Source organism: Sus scrofa, chromosome 13, assembly GCF_054392235.1.
Source record: "Sus scrofa isolate SSC_HxYL_T2T_F1_AM1 chromosome 13, Sscrofa_HxYL_maternal_Yorkshire_Landrace_v2.0, whole genome shotgun sequence".
Taxonomy (NCBI): Eukaryota; Metazoa; Chordata; class Mammalia; order Artiodactyla; family Suidae; genus Sus; species Sus scrofa.
In genome coordinates this window covers 86,239,448-86,261,177 of record NC_139395.1, presented here as the reverse complement: position 1 = coordinate 86,261,177, position 21,730 = coordinate 86,239,448, and the positions used below count along the sequence as shown (strand labels likewise).

General features: G+C 44.3%; 1 protein-coding gene across 30 annotated transcripts in view; it reads left to right on the top strand.

The window, feature by feature from the left end:
- Positions 1-21,730, top strand: part of CFAP92 (cilia and flagella associated protein 92 (putative)) — a 141,059-nt gene that overhangs the window by 88,769 nt on the left and 30,560 nt on the right. For 20 of the 30 annotated variants that reach the window (XR_014823881.1, XR_014823883.1, XR_014823880.1 and 17 more), the window contains 2 exons: positions 1,764-1,948; positions 12,603-13,501. Coding sequence is in view for 23 of the 30 variants with exons in the window: in XM_084989583.1 (XP_084845709.1) it covers positions 1,764-1,948; positions 12,603-13,501 (1,084 nt within the window). In the remaining 7 variants the exon portion in view is untranslated. Of the gene's footprint in view, positions 1-1,763; positions 1,949-6,047; positions 6,118-6,682; positions 7,294-12,602; positions 13,502-21,730 lie in introns of those variants that run through there. The other 10 variants (XR_014823884.1, XM_084989593.1, XM_084989594.1 and 7 more) reach the window with 3 other exon arrangements.

Below are 21,730 nucleotides of genomic sequence, written 5' to 3'. Positions count from 1 at the left end.
ATTTACCGTTTTTATTGTAATATGTTTTAGTGTGGGTCTGTTTGGGTTCCTCTTGTTTGGGACCCTCTGTGCTTCCTGTACCTAAATATCTGGGAAATTTTCAGCCACAATTACTTCAAGTACATCTTCAATCCCTTTTTCTTTTTCTTCTCATTCCGGAATCCTCATTATGCAAAGATTGGCACACTTTATAATATCTCATAGAGCTCTTATATTTCAATTTTTTTTTCATTTGACTTTCTGTCTGCTGTCCTGATTGGGTGGTTTCCATTATTCTATCTTCCAGGTCGCTTATTCTTTCCTCTGCATTATTCATTCTGCTGTTCAGTGCCTTCAGCTCAGCTTTTGTCTTAGCAAATAAATTTTCTAATTGTTCTTGGCTTCTCCTTATGGTTTCTAGTTCCTTTGTAAAGTAACCTGCATTACTGTTGAGAGCAGTTCTTAATTCCTTCGGTATTTTCATTGCCTCCTTTTTGAACTCTGTGTCTGTTAAAGGCAGAGGTCTGTTTCATTGTTTGCTCCTTCAAGGGAATTCTCCTCTTCTTTTAACTGGGAATGGTTCCTGTGCTTCTTCATTTTGCTTATATTTTTCTTACTCTGTGAGTTTAGGGAAAACAGTTATCTAGTGTAGTCTTGGAAGGTTATTTATATGTGGGAGCGTCCCTGGGTAGCTTGTGAGGCCTTACTATTTATTTTTGGCATGAGGGCTGCTTTTGGTTTGAATGCTTACTGCGTCTTTCCTCAGAGTGTGAAAGGGCATGGCCTGTGTGCACTCCCAGGGAGTGGCAGTGGCAGGTATGCTTGCTCCTAGGGAGGTGGAGGCTGGGTGTGGGGCCCTTGGCAGTGGTGGGTAGCACCTAGTTGTGGGGCCCTGGACAGCAATAGTGCTCTCTGGGAAGTTAGGGGAGTTGGGTGGTACTTGATTTGCAGTGCCCTCAGAAGGGTTGGTGGCAGCGGCAGGCCATAACTGCTCCTCAGGGTGGTGGTGGCGGATAGCGCTAAGTTGTGGAACCCCCAGCAATAGTGGCCACCCGTGGGAGGTGGTAGTGACAGGCAGTGCCTGATTGCAGGACCCTTGGCAGTGGCAGTGGTGGCAGTGGGCCATGTATGCTCCCAGGGGGCATTCCTAATTATTATTATTCTTTTTTTTGGCTGCCCTGCAGCGTAGGGAACTCCTGGGCCAGGGATCAGATCCAAGCTGCAGTTGTGACCTAAGCTACAGCTGTGGCAATGCTGGATCCTTAACCCACTGTGCCGGGCCAGGAATTGTACTCATAGCCCTGCTCTCCCAAGACTTTGCTCATCCCGTGGCACCACAGTGGGAGCTCCGGTTATTATTATTCTTTTTTAAAGTTTTCCTCTATTAGGAGTTCCTGTAGTGGCTCAGCAGTTAACAAATCTGACTAGCATCCATGAGGATGCAGGTTCGATCCTTGGCCTCACTCAGTGGGTTAAGGCTCCAGCAGTGCCGTGAGCTGATGTAGGTTGCAGACATGGCTTGGATCCTGCATTGCTGTGGCTGTGGTGTAGGCTGGCAGCTGCAGCTCTGATTGGACCCCTAACCTGGGAACCTCCATGTGCCGAGGGTGCAGCCCTAAAAAGCAAAAAAAAAAAAAAAAAAAAAAAAAACAAAAAGCAAAAAAAAAAAAAGTTTTCCTCTTTTAGGTGTAGTTTTATCCTTGCCTCTCAGGTTGGCCAACCCCCTATGCTTGTCTCGGGGACATGATAAGTAACTGTCTGCTGTGGTGTGTATCTTCCCCCAGGATGGCAAACTGTCGTGAGTCATGGCCACAGGAGGTCCACCAACATCTTGGACTGTTTTTTGACCTTAAAAACAGAAGTTCCTCTTATGACTGAAGAGCAAAAGCAGGAGTTGAACCCTTTGACCATAAAGATCAAGTGCGTCTCCTGCCTTCCTTCACAGCCTGTGTCCATTCCTGAACTAGAGGTGAGAGGGAGCCAGACCCCCGGGTTTGAGAGCTGTGTTTCCCAGCCCACCCACAATGTGTCACCCCTCATCCCTCCTCATCTCATGGCCTGGCTGAGAAATTGGGTCCTCATCTCTGTTTTCCCATTTAGGATCTCAGAGCCAGACGTGAAAGAGATTAATTTCCTGGGATAAGAGCTTCCAAGCCTGAGGTCTCTCCACTACACTACAGGGTCTTCAGGGGAAGGGCCCCAGGCCTCCTTGCCATGGCTGCAACACTTGGTGCATGCTGATGTTGAACCAGCCAGTTTGGTGCTGCTGCTCCCCTGGGAGTCCCCTCTCCTGCTGGGTCCCCATTTCCTAGATTGGGTCTCTTACTCTTGTTTTGTTTGCTCTCTGCTTTTGCTGGAGCACATCCTCCTGTAGATTTTTGAGAAAAGGTTAATGGGGGATATCTGTTTTATGATTTCCTATGTCTGAAAACATCTTTATTCTACCCTTACACTTGATGATGGTCTGGTTATAGAATTCTAGGTTCAGAGTCATTTTCCTTCAGAGTTTTGAAGGCATTGTTCCATCCTCTTGTACTCCATGTTGATTTCTGTATGTGCTTTTGTGCTTCTCTCAAAGCTTATAGAATCTTCTTTTTGTCTTCTGCAATGGCTTAAATATGTATCTTGTGTGGGTACATCTACATACATATATTATACTTGCTGTTTTTTAGGACCGCACTTGTGACATATGGAAGTTCCCAGGCTAGGGGTTGAATCGGAGCTGCAGCTGCTGAACTATGCCACAGCCACAGCAACACAGGATCCAAGCCACATCCACAGCCTACACCACAGCTCACTGCAATGCTGGATCCTTTAACTCACTGATCAGGGCCAGGTATTAAACCTGCATCCTCATGGATACTAGTTGGATTCCCATATATCGTACTTTCATTCTTCAATACAGGTTCACAGTGTTAGGCGAGTGTGGAGAAAAAGAGAACAAGCCGGGTATTTAGGCAAAGAGAAGAAAATTTATTAGAGAGGAGAGGAAGAGGGTGACTGACCCTTGAAAAGAGCCAGTCCCCTGCCCTTCTCCCAGGGCCTTCTTATACCCCGCGGATGGGAAATTGGATTCGCTGAAGTGGGGAGAGTTTAATTTATCTTTCGCCTGCAGCTGAACTCTGGTGGTCTCATAGTCATGAGAAAGTCAGAGGTGTCTCACGGTAGGGTGGTCTTGTAATCCTGAGAAAGCTGGAGGTGTGTGGTGTCCCACAGTGAAGGGGGGAAGGGTCTTGTAGTCTTAGGAAAGTAGGCACCAGCGGCAAAAACAGGATGTCGCTTGAGCAAGGTGGTCCATCTCATGGGTCAGCATAAAGAGCCATTTTAACAGTGAGCCCCCGTGTAGCTCCTAACACACAGGGAAGTTGTGAAGGTCATATAGAGAGGTTACATCTTGGATAGCTATTGTGCAATATCAAACTTAGGATCCTGACATTGTTCCAACACGTGTGTATAGTTCCATGCCATTTTATTGTATTGGTAAATAGATTTCTCTAATTGTCGTTGCACCCAAGATACAGAACAATTCCATCCCCAAAAAGATCTCCTTCCCACTAGTCTTTACAATCACCTCCTTACCTCCCACCATCCCTAAGCTACCGTTTTGCATTCCATCTCTATAATTTTGTCAATTCGGAAGTTTTACTGTGATAAGTCTAATTGTGTTACCTCAAAAAGATATGTCGAGGAGTTCCTATTCTGGTGCAGCGTAAACAAATCTGACTAGTACCCATGAGGATATGGGTTCAATCCCTGGCCTTCCTCAGTGGTTTGGGATCTGGCGTTGCTGTGAGCTGTGGTATAGGTCACAGATATGGCTTGGATCTCATGTTGGTATGGTGTTGGCTGGCAGCTGCAGTTCCGATTCAACCCCTAGCCTGGGAACCTCCATATGCCACCTGTGTGGCCTTAAAAAGACACACACACAAAAAGGTATGTTAGACTCTTAACCTCCAAGACCTCAGAATGTGACCATATTTAGGAAAAGGGCCTTTGCAGTAGTAATTAAGCTAGGTGGAGGTCATTAGAATAGGCCCTAATCCAATATGACCAGTGTCCTTCCTTACAAGAAAGGGAAATTTGGACATAGACACAGGCATGCATGGACGGAAGACTCCATGAGGAGACACAAGGGAAGCCATGGGAGGAGTGGATTTATGCTGCCATGAGAATTGTCTGGGACTGTTGGAGCTGGAAGAGGCAGGGAAGGATCCTTCTTTAATACCGACAGATGGAGCATGGCCTTGCTGACACTGTGATTTCACACTGCTCACCTCCAGAACTGTGAGACAATACACTTCTGTTGTTTTACGCCACCTAATTTGTGATAATTTATTATGGATGCCCTAGAAAACCAATAGAGTTATATATATGGAAATATCCAGTATTTGACTGTTTGATATTGGCTTTTCCCCCCTCACTCAACATAATGTCCTTGTGTATAGTTAAGTCATATATCTTTATTCAGCAGGTCTTTAAATTTATTTATTTAGGCCATTACCATTTAGTGTAAATGGTAGCTATGTTAGAACTGAAGTGTACCATTTAGATTTTTGTTTTCTGTTTGTTTCCTCTGGTTTTATGTTTCTCTGTTTTATTTTTTTTTCCTGCCTTCCTTTGGGTTACTTGAACAGCTTTAGAATTCTATTTTGTTCTATCTGTAGTATTTTTGAGTATATCTTTTGATATAGATTTGTCGTGATTACTGTAGGAATTGCATTATGTGTGCCTAACTTATCATAGTCTATTAATGTGGACATTTTACCAGTTTGTGTGAAAGATCTCCTTCAAGTGAAACCTTCCTCTAAATTCTTTTACTGTCTCTCATTTATAATTTGTCTTATTTCCTCTCATAAGACTGAGAACTGCATCAGATGATTCATACATTTTGCTTCAACTGTGAAACATAGTTTATTTATTATTATTATTATTATCTTTTCTTTTTAAGGCTGTACTAACAGCATATGGAGGTCCCTGGGCTAGGGACTGAACTGGAGCTGCAGCTGCAGACCTACATGACATACACAGCAACACTGGATCTGTACTGCATCTGTTCCCTACACCTCAACTTGTGGCAATGCCAGATCCTTAATCTGCTGAATGAGGCCAGGAATTGAATCTGCATCCTCATGGACACTATGTTAGGTTCTTAACCTGCTGAGCCACAACAGGAGCTCGCAACTATGAAACATAGTTTAGAAAACTCAAGAGGGGAGCTCTGTGGCTCAGGGGGTTAAGGATCTGGCATTTTCACCGCTGTGCCTCAGATCACTGCTGTGACTCAGGCTTGATCCCTGGCCTGGGAACTTCCATATGCTGGGAATGTGGTCCCCCCCCCCCCAAGAAAAAAGAAAAAAAAAAAAGAAAAGATGGAAAGGAAAGTGCATTGTATTTACCCATAACTTCGTTCTTTCCATTGTTCTTTCTTCCCTCCTGATGTTCCAAGATTGATTGACTGATTGATTTTTTAATATTTTAATAATTTCCTTTACATTTCAAGAACTTTCTTTTTCTGTGCTTTTTTTTTTTTTTTCTTTTTAGTGCCAAACTTGTGGCATATGGAAGTTCCCAGGCTAGGGGTTGATTTGGAGATACAGCTGCCAGTCTATGCTACAGCCACAGCAAGGCCAGATCCAAGCTATTTCTGCAATCTATACCACAGCTCATGGCACCACTGGATCTTTAACCCACAGAGTGAGGCCAGGGATTGAACCTGTATCCTCATGGATACTGGTTGGTTTTGTTCCGGCTGAGCCTCAAGAACTTTCTTTAGCCATTATCTTAGGGTAGATCTGCTGATGATGAACTCTTAGTTTTCCTTTGTCTGAGGATGTCTTCATATTTCTCCTGTACTTCTGAAGAATTGATCACTTGATTAGAATTTGGGGTTGACAGTCCTTTTTTTCTTTAGCACTTGAAAATGTGCTACTTACAGTTGGGCTTTATTTTATTTATTTATTTATTTATTTAATGAGAAATCCAAACCGTTTGAATTTTTTTTCCTTTAGGAAAGGAGGAACTTATCTCTTGCAGCTTTCAACCTTTTTTTCTTTGTCTCTGTTTTTCAGAAGTTGTGTCTTGGTGTGGATTTCTCTGAGTTCATCCTGTTGGACTCACTCACCTTTTGGAATCCATAGGGTATGTCTTTCACCAGATTTGGGGAAATTTCAGCCATTAATTTCTTTGAATATGTTTCATCACCACCCTCCTTTTTTTTTCTTCTTCTGGAACTCTGGTGACACGAATATTTGTTCTTCCATTAAAGTCCTACAGGTCCCTGAATCTCCATTCATTCATTTTCAGTCTGTTTTTCTTTATGTTCTTCAGGTCAGATTATTTCTATTGTTCTATTTTCATGTTCACCAGTTCTTTTCTCTGTCCCTCCCATTCTGTTCTTGAGCCCATTCATTGAGTTTTTAAATTTTAGTTACAATTTTCAGTTCTAAAATTTCCATTTGGTTCTTCCTTATATTTTCCCTTTCTTTGCTGAGAATTTCCATTTTTTTCTGTTTCAAGCATGTTCATAATTGCTTTAAAATTATTGTCTGATAATTCCAAGGTGTGTCATCTTGGTGTTGGCATCTGTTGATCATCATTTTTTATTTAAGTTGAGGTCTTGGTTCTTGGTGTGATAGGTGATTTCTAAGTTATAGTTTGGACATTTGGGGTATTGAGGTATGAGACTCTGGATCTTTTTTAACAGTTCTGTTTCAGCAGATGTCCTCTGACACCCTGCCAGTGGGGGGATGGGGTGCCAGCTGATTCCTGCCAGGCAGAGGAGGAAGTCCCGGTTCCCCACTTGGCACCTGTACTCTGGGGGGAGGCTGCCTTGCTGCTGCTCCCACGTGACCTTTACTGACACCATGGTGGTGGGCAGCTTCACTACCTCTAGATGGTGATGAAGGATTCTGTCCTCATACTCAGCTTCCCCGATGCCTTTTCCTGCTGGGCAGGGATGAAAGCCCTGATCCCCACTTGGTCTTTCCTTATCACCCAAGTGAAGGGGACAGCAAGGGATATCTTTTGTCTTTTTTTGTTGTTGTTGTTGCTATTTCTTGGGCCGCTCCCGCGGCATATGGAGGTTCCCAGGCTAGGGGTCGAATCGGAGCTATAGCCACCGGCCTACGCCAGAGCCACAGCAACGCGGGATCCGAGCGGCGTCTGCGACCTACACCACAGCTCACGGCAACGACGGATCGTTAACCCACTGAGCAAGGGCAGGGACCGAACCCGCAACCTCATGGTTCCTAGTCGGATTCGTTAACCACTGCGCCACGACGGGAACTCCAGCAAGGGATATCTTGTTGCAGTCGGGTAAGGTTGGCTTTTGCTTATGGGTGTGAAGGTGGGGCTGGGCTTTCTTCATAGTGCTTGGCTGGGGTAGGACATTTACTTCTCTATAAGTTTTCTTAGCTTGCTAGGCCCTTTGGCTGGAGCAAGAAGGAGTTTTCCTGGGGTCTCCCTGATGCTGCCATCAGCATCTGGGTTGCTAATTTTTCTAGCACCTGGTCCAGAACATACCAGACAGGTAGAAACCCCAGAAAGCTCACCACATGCCCCTCAGGCCCTGCTGTCCAGCAGTCCTCTCTCTGCTTTTCAGAGCCTTCCTACCTTTGTTTACACACAAGTCCAGGAGACTTCTGTGCTTAGCAGGAGAAATAGGAAAAATGTGTCCGTTTCATCTCGGTCCAGAACAGGAAGTCTGTGGCATATTTTTATCCACCAAGCTGTGGGGCCATGAGCCCAGCTGACCTGGGGGAATCATGTCCCTCATCTCTGCAGAATTGTCTTGAACTGTTTCACTCACCATTTCCTCCTTATTTTTCTCCTATTTTGGAACTCCTGTTACTTAGAAGTTGAATCTCCTGGACTGTTCTGCTTATTGCTTTTGTTGCTTTTTCTTCCTTGGTAGTTCTTCTTTTTTTTTTTTAATAGCAAATGTACAGAAGAGTTGGCATAGCAGGCCCATGGTAACTGTCTTTAAAAAGGTCTGCTTGCACGGCTGGCTCTTAGCTGGCATTTGGGAACAGAAAGCAAAAAAGTACAAATATCCAATAGTAAAATTGACTTTTTGTCTTTCAGTACAGTTCTGTAAGTTTCATTCTGCGTGTAGATCGTGTTCTCACCCCCACCATGAGGATCCAGAACACTTCTTTTTTTTTCTTTTTAAGGGCCGCACGTGCAACATACGGAGGTTCCCAGGCTAGGGGTCTGATTGAAGCTACAGCTGCTGGCCTACGCCATAGCCGCAGCAACGCCAGATCCAAGCCACGTCTGCGAACTACATCACAGCTCACAGCAACACCAGATCTGTAACCCACTGAGCAAAGCCAGGCATCGACCCCACAACCTCATGATTCCTAGTCAGATTCGTTTCCGCTGCACCATGATGGGAACTCAGGATCCAGAACACTTCTATGACACCCCCCCACAACACACAAAAAACGCCCTTTTGTACTTGCCCTTTATAACCACATCTTCCCCACCACTGATGTATTTGTCACTATGTTTTTTTTTGTTTTTTTTTTTTTTTTGTCTTTTTGCCATTTCTAGGGCTGCTCCTGCGGCATATGGAGGTTCCCAGGCTAGGGGTCAAATCGGAGCCTACACCAGAGCCACAGCAACACCAGATCTGAGTTGTGTCTGTGACCTACACCACAGCTCACAGCAATGCCAGATCCTTAACCTGCTGAGCAAGGCCAGGGACTGAACCCGCAACCTCATGGTTCCTAATGGGATTCGTTAACCACTGCGCCACATCGGGAACTCCTTGTCAGTATGTTTTCAAGGCTGTCATGTAGATGGGGCCGCATATTGCATAACATCCACACCAGTAACCTCTGCTTCAGCAGGGAACAATGCAGTGGCCTCTTTGGCTCAGCACAGTGCTGGTGAGGTTCTGTCAAGCCTTTTGGTGGCTGAGTTGTATTCTGCAGCTGGATGTAACATAGTCTGGCTACCCTTTCACCCACCCTTTTACGTGGTTTCTAGTTTGAGGCAGTTAGGAATACAGCTGTTTAAAACATTCGTGCACGTGTTTTTGTGTGAACCAAGTCTTCAGTTCTTTAGGATGGATAAATGCCCACCAATGGGATTGCTGGCTCGAGGGCCAGTGTCCAGATGGCTCCCTAAGACTCCCCCACACTGTTCCCTGGAGCGGCCATGGCAGTCTTCATCCCCATCAGTGCCATGCGAGGGGTCAAGCTGCTCCTTCACCTCCCCAGAACTTGGCCTTGTCAGTGTTTTATTTTTAATTTTAGCCACTCTAATGAGTATGCAGTGTTATCTCAGAAGGCTTTGTGGGTTTTGTTGACCACCCCCAAGGCATGTGGAATATGCTGGGCTGGGGATCAAATCTGAGCTGTGGCAGCAGCAATGCTGGATCCTTAACCAGCTGCGCCACCAGAGAACTCCCAGCAGGCTTGAATGTGCACTGCCCTGATGGTGGTGATGTGGCACATCTCTTAATCTGCTTATCTACCATTTTATGTCCCCTGTGTGAAGGGTCTGTTCAAGTTTTCACCCATTTTTCAACTGAGTCTCAGCTTTCCTGTTGTTGAGTTCTGAGAGTTTTAAAATTGATTCTGGATGTAAGTCTTCTGTTGGATATATTCTTCACTGATATTTTCTTCCAGTCTATAGTCTTTATATTCTCTTAATTCTTTTAATTTTGATAAAGTCAAAATTATGCATTTTTTTTCTTCTATGGATTGTGTTTTGGGGTCACACCTAGAACTCTTGGCCTAGCCCTTGGTCACAAAGATTTTTTTCTTCTCTATTTTTATTGTTTCACATATGACATTTATATCTACAATCAACTTTTTAAAATTTAAAAAAATTTATTGCTCAATGAATTTTATTACATATACAGTTGTACAATGATCACCACCACTGAATTTTATAGCATTTCCATCTCAAGCCCTCAGCACATCCCCCCACCCCCTAACATGTCTCATTTGGAAAACATAAGTTTTTCCAAGTCTGTGAGTCAGTATCTGTTCTGCAAAGAAGTTCATTCTGCCCTTTTTTAAGATTCTGCCTATCAGTGAAAGCATTTGATGTTGGTGTCTCATTGTCTGACTGACTTCACTCAGCATGATAATTTCTAGGTCCATCTATGTTCTTAAAAAATGTTGGTATTTCATTCCTTTTAATGGCTGAGTGATATTCCATTGTGTATATGTACCACATCTTCTTGATCCATTCCTCTGTCGATGGACATTTAGGTTGTTTCCATGTCTTGGCTATTTTGAATAGTGCTGCAGTGAACATATGGGTGCATGTGTCTTTGCGAGTCATGGTTTTCTATGATCAACTTTGAGTTAATATTTGTTTAATATTAACCTTAAACTTAAGGTTTAAGTTGAGGTTCTTTTTTTTGGAATACGCATGACTGATTATACCAGTACCATTTGTGGAAAAGACTTTTTTTCATTGAATTTCTTTTGCACTTAGGACAAAAATCAGTTGGCTCTATTGGCATGGGTCTATTTCTGGGTTCTTTATTCTTCTTTTTCAAAACAGTGTTGGCTGTTGCAGTTTCTTTGCCCTTTCATATACATTTCTGAATCAGTTTGTCTCTACCTACAAAAACTCGTGCTGGGATTTTGACTGGTATTGAATTAAACCCATAGGTCAGTGTGGGGGAGAGTGACCTCCTCCTGTGTTGAGCCTAGTGGTCCTGGAATTCAGCATGTCTCTCCCTTTGTTTAGGTCTTCTTTCTGGCATCAGTGTTTTAAAGCTCTAAAGACCCTGTTTTCATTTGTCTGCACAACAAACAGCCTCCCACCATCATGAGGCAAGGGGAGGGTGCCCTGGATGGGCAGATGGCTTCTTGGGGGATTGATACTGGCTCCTGTGCTGGACTCTTCCCTGCGACCTCCAGATGCAGAGATCCTGGGTCCTGTCGGCCCCTAAACCTTGGGGTTCTGCCAAGAAACCTGGCTGGCCCCCAGCTTCTACATCGTGTTCTTGGGATTCGGCCCCTCACCTGTGCTCTCTGCCCACTGCTGTCCTAGCGCTCACACTGCCTTTGGTCCCCCTGACCTTTGGCCTTATACATTTATGTCTTAAAATGTCTTTGTGGTCTTAGTGGTGTTCGGTGAGGAGTGGAATTAGATGTATGTGTTTGATCTGCCACGTATCTGTTAGGCCTGATGTTTAGCTCGCATCCCCACTGGGCTGAAGTTGCCGGCGCCCAGCTTGGGGCCTGGTATGAGCTGTCGGTCAGCGTGAGAACGAACAGGCAGCTTGCATACACTCTTTGTTTCGCAGTTGCTCTGTTCCAAGAGGATTCCCCTTTCTCGCATGTTTAGGTGCCTGCCCATTGCTGCCTTGGCAACCATATTACAGAGTTGGAACTTGAACTTGCCTGAGGGCAGGGCCAGGAAAGTAAAACAATGGGGACCCCACTCCCTCTGTCTGTGGGGGTCCCCCACACTACTCCTTGGAACAGAAGAGCACTTTGCTCTCCACACCTGGTGCACAACCCTGGGATCCCGGCTTCTTTTGGTCTAACCTGGGACAGACGGAAGAAAGCAAAACCCAGGAAACTCATTTGTCTGCAGCTTTTTACTTTTCAGACACCCCCCCCCCAATTTCTGCTCTGTGCATCTGTTTAGGGTTTTTATCCGGTTCACGGGGTAGATGTAGGTGGTGTGTGCTTATTGTGTTGAAACAGGTTTGAAAGCTCCTCTTTTATTATTGTCTTTTTTATTAGTGATGGATGGATATTCTTTTTATATTGTGGATACAGGTTCATCAGACATATATGTATTGTTTGTTTTTTCTGCCAGTCTGGAGCTTGACTTTAATTTTCTTAGTAGTGTCTTTGATGCAATCCATTTTATCGACTTTTTAGTGCTTTTTGTGTCAAATAGATCTTTTTCCACCCCAAGTTTATGAAGATACTATCCCATGTTTTCTGTTAGAAGATGTTATGTTTTTAGCTTTTATGTTTGAGTCCATGTTGCTGTAAGAGAACGTTTTCTTAGTTATTCTGCCACGTACCTGGGAGCCCCACCAACCCAGGGTTATTTTAAAATCAGTGGTCAGCATCTGTGTGAAATAAATAGTACAGTTGGAGTATGTGTTTCCACCACAAACTTGTGTAAGGGTTAGCTTCTGGTTATAAAATCCTAGCACATGAAAGTCTCCTACTTGTGCCCCCCTTACGCCCCACCCTGCTATTCTCTTAGACACAGACAGAAGTTGCCCTTGGGCACTTTATATGCTAAAGGTGAGCCGGTGTCCATCCTCCAGATGCATGTCTGGAAAACATGGATTCTATTCTAAAGGCCCTCCTTTATACCTTTTCTGTGCCTGGCTGTAGGATGGGAAGGAGGCATAGGGCCTGTCCTCGAGGCGCGGACCCTCTGTGGGGAGGAAACAGTGGCTAAGACTTACTGAGCCCTCCTCTGCACCACCCATCAGCTTGGTGCTTTCCACGCATCCCTGAGACCTGCCCATGACCTTGAGTGCAGCTCTGTCATTGGAGTTTGTGGATGAGGAACTGTGGGCTGCAGGGGCTACGCGGGGCTTAGCTGGCGCTGGGATTTGTGCCCCCGTGGGGAAAGAGGGGCACTTGTGGCCATACGTTTGACCGCCCTCTGCTCTCTCACAGCGGCTGTGCATGCCTGTGTACTGCCGGTACCAGTTCCACGAGACTCCAGTGCACAGGACCGAGGGCCAGCCCCACGGCAACCGTGTCTACTTCCAGGATGTCAATGTCATTTTCCTGGGGGCGATGCACCCCAGCGACCTGCGGGAATACCTGGAAGGCCCCCCCATGGTGGTGGAAGTTCATGACCGTGACCGCAAGTTGGAGGGGTATTCCCGCAAGCCCACCCTGTTTGGGGAGGACCCCCTGGACTCATACCTCAACCTCCAGGCCCTCATCTCCCCCAAAGAGACAGAGAACAACCCCTTTGAGTACCGGGAGAAGACGTGGGACCCTTATGGGGTCGCCCAGGTCAGCTTTGCTGACCTCCTCCTTGGCCACAAGTTCTTGAACCTAGCGGTCCCCGTCCACAGCTGCAAGCCCAAGGCCACAGCCGTTGGCCAGCACTGCAGGAGCAGGAAGGTGGTCGGGTCCCAGGCCCCCAGGGGTGGCCTCCAGTGTGGCCCGATGCCCACTGGCAACTACCTGGAGGCCAGCACCCTGCTGAAGCTGCGGGTGGACGTGGCAGTGCCACTGCGGGCTAGGCCCGAGGCCCCCGAACCCCCAGCTGCCCAGTTTGGCCGCATCATCTTTGTGTTCGACTCCAGGAAGATCACCCTCCTGCTCAGCCTCCTGCAGGACGTCACCATGATCAACGCCAGGGCCCTGGACCTGGATGTCTACCCACTGGAGGACATGCAGCAGATCCTGTCTGCCTTTAAGATGCGGGTGAAGATCCAGGAGAGGCAGGACCTGGACGTGCTCACTGGCTTCCACCTGCTGGACGGGAGGGTCCACCTCCTCATCCTAGAGGGCCTGGCCGAGCAAGGCTTGAAGCAGCTGTGGGAGGGCCACCAGAGCCGGTAAGTGTGGCAGATGGGGGCATCTGGGTGGGGAGAGGTCTCTCAGAGCCCAGCTCAGCTTCAGGGTCCCCACCTGTGGGTGGGGTCGGCTGATTTCGTGCTCCTCGGGGTGTGTGCAGGGCACTTGGCAGGGCTCAGCCTCGGGGAACAGGGAGAGTCGCTTGCCTTGGTTGAAGGGAAGACTTCAGTGCTCTGTGGAAGGGATGGTGGGCAAGGAAAATGGGTCCTGCCTCCAGCTTTCTGAGGGGCCTGTGGTCTCTCGGGAAGCGGTATTTGCGTGGCCTTGAGGGGGGCGCCACAAGGACTGAGATTGTCAGCCCAAGGAAGACGTGTCTAATTTTCCTGAAACTGGAGGGGCTGCAGAAGGTTCTGTCCCTGGAGGCCTTCAGTGCACCTACTGGCCATTCATAGGAAATGTTGCAGAGGCCATTAAAGTGTCCCCTTCTGGGCCGGAGCAAGCAGCCCCTCATGGCTTCTATTCTTCTGTTTTGGTGACATGATAATTCTCTTCTTTCCCGACATGCAGCCATCCTAGTGGGATAAATAGGGCCCCCCTCCTCCAGTCTGGACGCCCCCATCTGTCCTCAGGGCTCAGACACCCCAGGACCCAGATGCTGACAGCAGGGAGTCTGAAAGTTGAATCTGTCCACTCAGGAGGGGAGTGCAGTCCTTGGGGGCCTGTCCTGTGCTGATGGGCCCAGTGTACTGGGGGCAGTGGTACAGGGCTGGTTGTCTACCCAGGAGATCTGAAAGCTACATCCATCCAAAAGCCTGCATGCAAATATTCACGGCAGCATTACTTGTAATAGTCCAAAAGTGACATAACACAAATGCCCATCAACTAATGAGCACAATGTGGTCTATTCATAGCAGGGAATAGTATTCAGCCATAAAAAGGGAATGAAGTACCGGTACACATACCAACATGGATGGACCTTAAAAACATTGTGCTGAGTGAAATAAGTCAGTCAGAGAACTATAAAAACTGTGATCTCACTTCTCTGTGGAGTTGACAAAATACAACAAACTAGTGAATATAACAGGAAAGAAGCAGACTCACAGATATGGAGAAAAACGAGGGGTTACCAATGGGGAGAGGAAGAGGGAGGGGCAAGAGAAGGGGAGGGTGATAAGAGGGGCAGACTACTATGCATAAAGTAAGTAAGCTACAGATAAGCAATGAGATCCTGCTGTGTAGCACTGGGAAGTATGTCTGCTCACTGAGGATGGAGCATGATAATGTGAGAAAAAAGAATGTATACATGTATGTATGTGTGCCTGGGTCACCTTGCTGTACAGTAGAAAATTGACAGAACATTGTAAACCAGCTGTAATGGAAAAAATAAAAATCATTATTAAAAAATAAGTAAGCTATGAGGATGTATTGTACAGCACAGAACAGTATTTTATAGTAACTACACAGGGAGCACAATCTAAAAATCTTGAATCACTATGCTGTACCCCTAAGCTAGTATAATATTGTAAATCAGCTATACTTTGATAAAATTATGCTAATAAAAGAAGCCAGACATCAAGGGCTACATAGTATATGATTCCATGTATAAAAAATATCTAAACTAGTCAAATCCATAGAGACAGATCAGTGGTTTCCAGGGCCTGAGAAGAGGGCTGAGGGAGAAGTGGGGAGTGATTGTTAATTGTTGACTTTTTGGGGGGTACACTATTTTATTTTATTCACCTTTAAATTTCACCATCAACCATTGAGCTTAAGTAAGTGCTGGCCCTATGTTCAGATTTCTGAAATAAAGTTGGACAGACAGCTTTAGGGGTGCAGTGGATTACACAGTACACAATACATCACGCAATTAGAGAAAATGTAGGGGGTGATAGACCTGTAAATACCTTTACCCATTTAGTGGCATTAAGATAAGGACAGGCTCTACATTGGGAAGAAAGATCCGTTCAGGACTGAAGAGAGAGGGTCCTTGGCTGCTGACAGAGCCTCCCTTGGACCTCAGACTTGAGACAAACCAAGGAGTCTGTCCCTGTACAAACCCCTCTGAGTTCAGGGAAAACAGTAACAGGACAGATATTAAGGAAGTGGCAAGAGCCAGTGAGGATTGTGGGGGCTAGCTGGAAGTGAGCGGGGCTGGCTGGAGGTGGGACATGTTGCAGCTCCAGGCCAGGATTTGCAGGTGAGAGGAGCAGTCTGGAATCACAGTGGCCAGTACCTTCTTCAGAGTCCCGTTTTCTAACAAGTTGGTTTCCTCCAACAGAGTGAAATTGATTGTGTGTAGCAGAGAATTTGCCTGCCCGAGAGGGCTGCCTTTTGCCCTTGGCTCCTGGGAGGTGATCTGTGTCATACCCGGCAGGAGTGTTTTGTTTAGGTTGGGAGCTGACCACACGGAGTCTCAGGGAGAAGCCTCCCCTGACAGTCAGAGGGTGGAGGTTGGTGGTGCCAGAAAGACCAGCAGTGTACTAGGGCTTGGGTCATGCAGTGTCAGTGGACACAAAAACTGAGGTTGCTCTGTGCGCCACCAGTCAGTCATGTAAAAACCGCACACCAGGGCCAGGGGAGCTATTTTGTGTAACATGTCCTTTCATCATTCTAAAAATATCTTTTCCAAAGAAAAAGTTTTGAATTTTGATGGAGTCCAATTAATTGATTTTTTTTTTTTTTTGCTTTTGCTTTTGTAGATTATGCTTTTGGAAACTGATTCTTCACAAAGCCTTAGGTCTTGAGTATTTTTCTGTTTTCTTCCAAAAGATTCATAGTTTTAGGGTTTACTGTTTTTATTTTTATGGCTGCACCCACAGCATATAGAAGTTCCTGGTCTAGGGATTTAATCCAAGCTGCAGCTGTGACCTGTACCACCGCTGTGGCAATGTAGGATCCTTTAATCCACTGCACCAGGCAAGGGATGGAACCTGTGCCTCCACAATGACCTGAGCTGCTGCAGTTGAATTCTTTACCCACTGCGCCACAGTGGGAACTCCATTTTATGGTTTATTTTTATTTTTAATAGTTTTTATTTTTTCCATTATAGTTGGTTTACAGTGTTCTGTCAATTTCTACTGTACAGCAAGGTGACCCAGTCACACACACATATATATATATATACATTCTTTTCTCACATTATCCTCCATCATGTTCCATCACAAGTGACTAGATATAGTTCCCTGTGCTATACAGCAGGATCTCATTACTTATCAATTCCAAAGGCAATAGTTGCATCTATTAACCCCAAATTCCCAGTCCATCCCACTCCCTCCACCTCCCTCTTGGTAACCACAAGTCTGTTCTCCAAGTCCATGAGTTTCTTTTCTTTCCTTCTTTCTTTCCTTCCTTCTTTCTTTCTTTCTTTCTTTCTTTCTTTCTTTCTTTCTTTCTTTCTTTCTTTCTTTCTTTCTTTTTTTTTGTCTTTTTGCCTTTTCTAGGGCTGCACCCATGGCATATGGAGATTCCCAGGCTAGGGGTCAAATTGGAGCTGTAGCTGCCAGCCTACACCAGAGCCATAACAATGCAGGATCTGAGCCATGTCTGCAACCTACACCACAGCTCATGGCAATGTGGGATCCTTAACCCACTGAGCGAGGCCAGGGATTGAACCCGCAATCTCATGGTTCCTAGTCGGATTCATGAACTACTGAGCCATGACAGGAACTTCCATGGGTTTCTTTTCTGTGGAAAGGTTCGTTTGTGCTGTATATTAGATTCCAGATATAAGTTATATCATATGGTATTTGTCTTTTTCTTTCTGACTTCACTTAGTATGAGAGTCTCTGGTTCCATCCATGTTGCTGCAAATGGCATTATTTTGTTCTTTTTGTGGCTGAGTAGTATTCCATTGTGAATATGTACCACATCTTCTGAATCCATTCATCTGTCAATGGACATCTAGGTTGTTTTCATGTCTTGGCTATTGCGAATAGGGATGCAGTGAACATAGGGGTGCATGTATCTTTTTCAAGGAAAATTTTGTCCGGATATATGCCCAAGAGTGAGATTGCTGGGTCATATGATAGTTCTATATTTAGTTTTCTGAGCCTCCATACTATTTTCCTTAGTGGTTGTACCAATTTACTTTTCCACCAACAGTGTAGGTTCTCCACATCCTCTCCAGACTTTGCTATTTGTTGATTTGTTAATGATGGCCATTCTGACAGGCGTGAGGTGGTACCTCATAATAGTTTTGATTTGCATTTCTCTAATAATTAGTGATGTTGAGCATTTTTTTCATGCGCTTGTTGGCCATCTGTATATCGTCTTTGGATAAATGTCCATTCAGATCTTCTGCCCAGTTTTCAGTTGGGTTGTTGGTTTTTTTTTTTTGCTGTTGAGTTGTATAAGTTGTTTGTGTATTTTAGAGATTAAGCCCTTGCCAGTTGCATCATTTGAAACTATTTTATCCCATTCTGTGGCTTGTCTTTTTGTTTATGGTTTCCTTTGCTGTGAAAAAGCTTGTCAGTTTGATTAGGTCCCATTGGTTTATTTTGGCTTTTATTTTCTGTTGCCTTGGGAGTCTGACCTAAGGAAACATTTGTACGGTTGATGTCAGAGAATGTTTTGCCTATATTGTCTTCTAGGAGTTTGATGGTGTCTTGTATTCTGTTTAAGTCTTTAGGCCATTTTGAGTTTATTTCTGTGCATGGTGTGAGGGTGTGTTTCAGTTTCACTGGTTTACACGTGGCAGTCCAGTTTTCCCAGCACCACTTGCTGAAAAAACTGTCTTTTTCCCATTTTATGTTCTTGCCTCCTTTGTTGAAGATTATTTGACTGTAAGTGTCTGGGTTTATTTCTGGGTTCTCTATTCTGTTGCATTGGTCTGTGTGTCTGTTTTGGTACCAGTACCACACTGTCTTGATTACTGTAGCTTTGTAATATTGCCTGAAGTCTTGGTTTACCTTTAAGTTGATGATTCATTTTGAGTTAATTTTTTTGTATAAATTGCAAGGTTTAGATTGCAATTTTTAAAAATGAAGGTATAATTTGCACATAACTTTATGTTTCAGGTATACAGCTTCATGATTCAGTATTTGTATATATTGAATATTACTTATCACTACATAAGTCTGATTAACATCCACCATCATAGATAGATAGATATATACATACATACAAGCAGAAATATCTCCTTTACTTTTTCAGTTTTTTGTTTTTGCTCTTTTGGCCTTTAAGTAATCAAATAAAAACATTTCCATAAATAAATACTGAAGCTATATATTACAATGTAAGTTAAAGCAATCAAGGAATAAAAAGCCAAGTATTGGCAAAAAAAAGTCCATCATCATGCATAGTTAAAGAATTTTTTGTGATAAGAATGTTTAAGATCTACTTTCTTGTAGTTCCCATCATGGCTCAGCAAGTTAAGAACTTGACAATATCTATAAGGGTACTGGCCTCATCCTCAATCCCTGGCCTCACTCAGTGGGTTAAGGATCTGGCATTGCCATGAGGTGTGGTGTAGGTCACAGATGTGGGTCGGATCTGGCATTGCTGTGGCTGTGGTCTAGACCAGCAGTGGCAACTGCTATTCAACCCCTAGCCTAGCAACATCCATATGTTGCAGATGTGGCCCTAAAAAGGAAAAAAAAAAATCTTCTCTCAAGTACACAATATGTAGTATTAACTATAGTCACTGTCCTGTACAATATACCCCCAGGGCTTATTTTATAAATGCTTTAATAACATTTTGATCCCCTCCACCAATTTTTCTCACTCCACACACTGCCTCTGACAGCCACCAATTTTTCCTCTGTATCTTTGAGCTTTAGTTTTTATTATTTTGGTTTTTTAATTTTATTATTATTTTTTTTGTCTTTTTGTCTTTTCTATGGCCACACCCACAGCATATGGAGGTTCCCAGGCTAGGGGCCTAGTCGGAGATGTAGCCACCAGCATATGCCAGAGCCACAGCAATGCGGGATCTGAGCTGCGTCTGCGACCTATACCACAGCTCACGACAATGCCAGATCCTTAACCCACTGAGCAAGGCCAGGGTTCGAACCCACAACCTCACTGTTCCTAGTTGGATTCATTAACCACTGAGCCACGATGGGAACTCCCTTGTTTTGTTTTTTAGATTCCACATATAAATGAGATCATATGGCATTTGTTTTTCTCTGTCTGACTGACTTCACTCAGTAAGATGCCCCGGAGATCCATCCAGGTTGTCACAAATATCAAGATTGTCTTTTTATGACTGAATAATGTTTCATCAGTAAATAAACACATTTTCTTTTTCATTCATCCATTGATGGACACTTAGGTTGTTTCCATATCTTGTTAGAGATGATGCTTCAGTGAATGTAGGGATGCATGTATCTGTTTGAATTAGTGTTTTTGTTTCCTTAAGATAAATACACAGAAGTGGAATTGCTAGATCATATGGTAGTTCTAATTTTTTGAGGAACCTCCAAACTTCTCCATAGTGGCTGTATCAGTTTACATTCTCACCAGCAGTGCTTGAGGGTTTCCTTTTGTCCACATCCTCACCAAACTTGTTATTTTTTTTAATAATAGCTATTCATAGTAGGTATGAGGTAATAATTCATGTTTGTTTTGATTTGCGTGTCCCTGATGATTGGTGATGTTGAGCATCTTTCCATGTGCCTGTTGGCTATCTGTTTGTCATCTCTGGTAAAATGTCTATTAATATCTTCTGGCAGTTCCCATTGTGTATCAGTGGTTAATGAATCCGACTGGGAACAGTGAGGTTGCAGGTTTGATCCCTGGCCTTGCTCAGTGGGTTAAGGATCCAGTGTTGCCGTGAGCTGTGGTATAGGTTGCAGATGCAGCTCGGATCCTGTGTGGCTGTGGCTGTGGCATAGGCTGGCGGCTACAGCTCTGATTAGACCCCTAGCCTGGAAACCTCCATAAGCTGTGGGTGCAGCCCTAGAAAAGGCAAAAAGACAAAAAAAAAAAATCTGCCCATTTAAAAGTCAGATTGTTTTGTTTCTCTTGGGTTATATGCATTCTTTGTTTATTTTGGATATAAGCCCTTCTCAGGTATATGATTTGCAAGTATTTTTCCCAGCCAGTAAGTTGCTTTTTCATTTATTTATTGTTTTCTTTGCTGTGCAGAAGCTTTTTGGTTTGATGTAGTCCCACTTGTCTATTTTAGCTTTTGGTGTCAGGTCAAAAAAATAATTGCCAAGGCCAGTGTCAAGGAGCTTATTGCCTATGTTTCCTCCTAAGAGTTTTATGTTTCAGGGCTTACATTCAAGTCTTTAATACATTTTGAGTTAATTCTTGCATATGTGTACGACGGTGGTCCAGTTTCATTGTTTTGCATGAGACTGTCCAGCTTTCCCAATGCTATTTATTGAGGAGACTATCATTTCCACACTGTATATTCTTGGCTGGTTTGTCATAAGTGGATTGGTCATATATGCATGGGTGTTTCTGGACTCTCTATTCTGCTTCATTGATCCATGTGTCTGTTTTTATGCCAATACCATACTGTTTTGGTTACAATAGATTATGATATAGTTTGAAATCAGGAAGTATAATGCCTTCATCTTTGTTTTCCTTCCTCAAGATTACTTTTGCTGGAGTTCCCGTCATGGTGCAGTGGTTAATGAATCCGACTAGGAACCATGAGGTTGCGGGTTCGATCCCTGCCCTTGCTCGGTGGGTTAATGATCCGGTGTTGCCGTGAGCTGTGGTGTAGGTCGCAGACGCGGCTTGGATCCTGTGTCGCTGTGGCTCTGTGTAGACTGGCAGCTACAGCTCCGATTAGACCCCTAGCCTGGGAATCTCCGTATGCCATGGGAGTGGCCCAAGAAATGGCAAAAAGACAAAAAAAAAAAAAAGATTACTTTTGCTATTTGGAGTCTTTTATGGTATTGTACAAATTTTTGGATTATTTTTTCTCTTTCTGTGAAAAATGCCATTGGAATTTTGACAGGGATTGCACTGACTCTGTAATTTGCTTTGGATAATATGGACCTTTTAACAATATTAATTCTTTTTCCAGCTTTCTTTTCATTCCCCTGTGCATGGAATATCTTTTTTCCCTCCTTTACTATCAGTCTTTGTGTGTCTTTATGTTTGAAATGAGTCTCTTATAGGTAGCATATAGATGGGTCTTTTTTTTTTTTTTAAATCTATTCAGTCACTCTGTGTCTTTTGGTTAGAGTATTTAGTGCATTTCCACTTAGAATAATTGTTGAGGTGTTCCCTGGTGGCTCAGCTGGTTAAGAAGCCTACCAACAGTGTAGGAGTGTTACCTTTTCTCCACATGCTCTCCAGAATTTGTTTTTTGC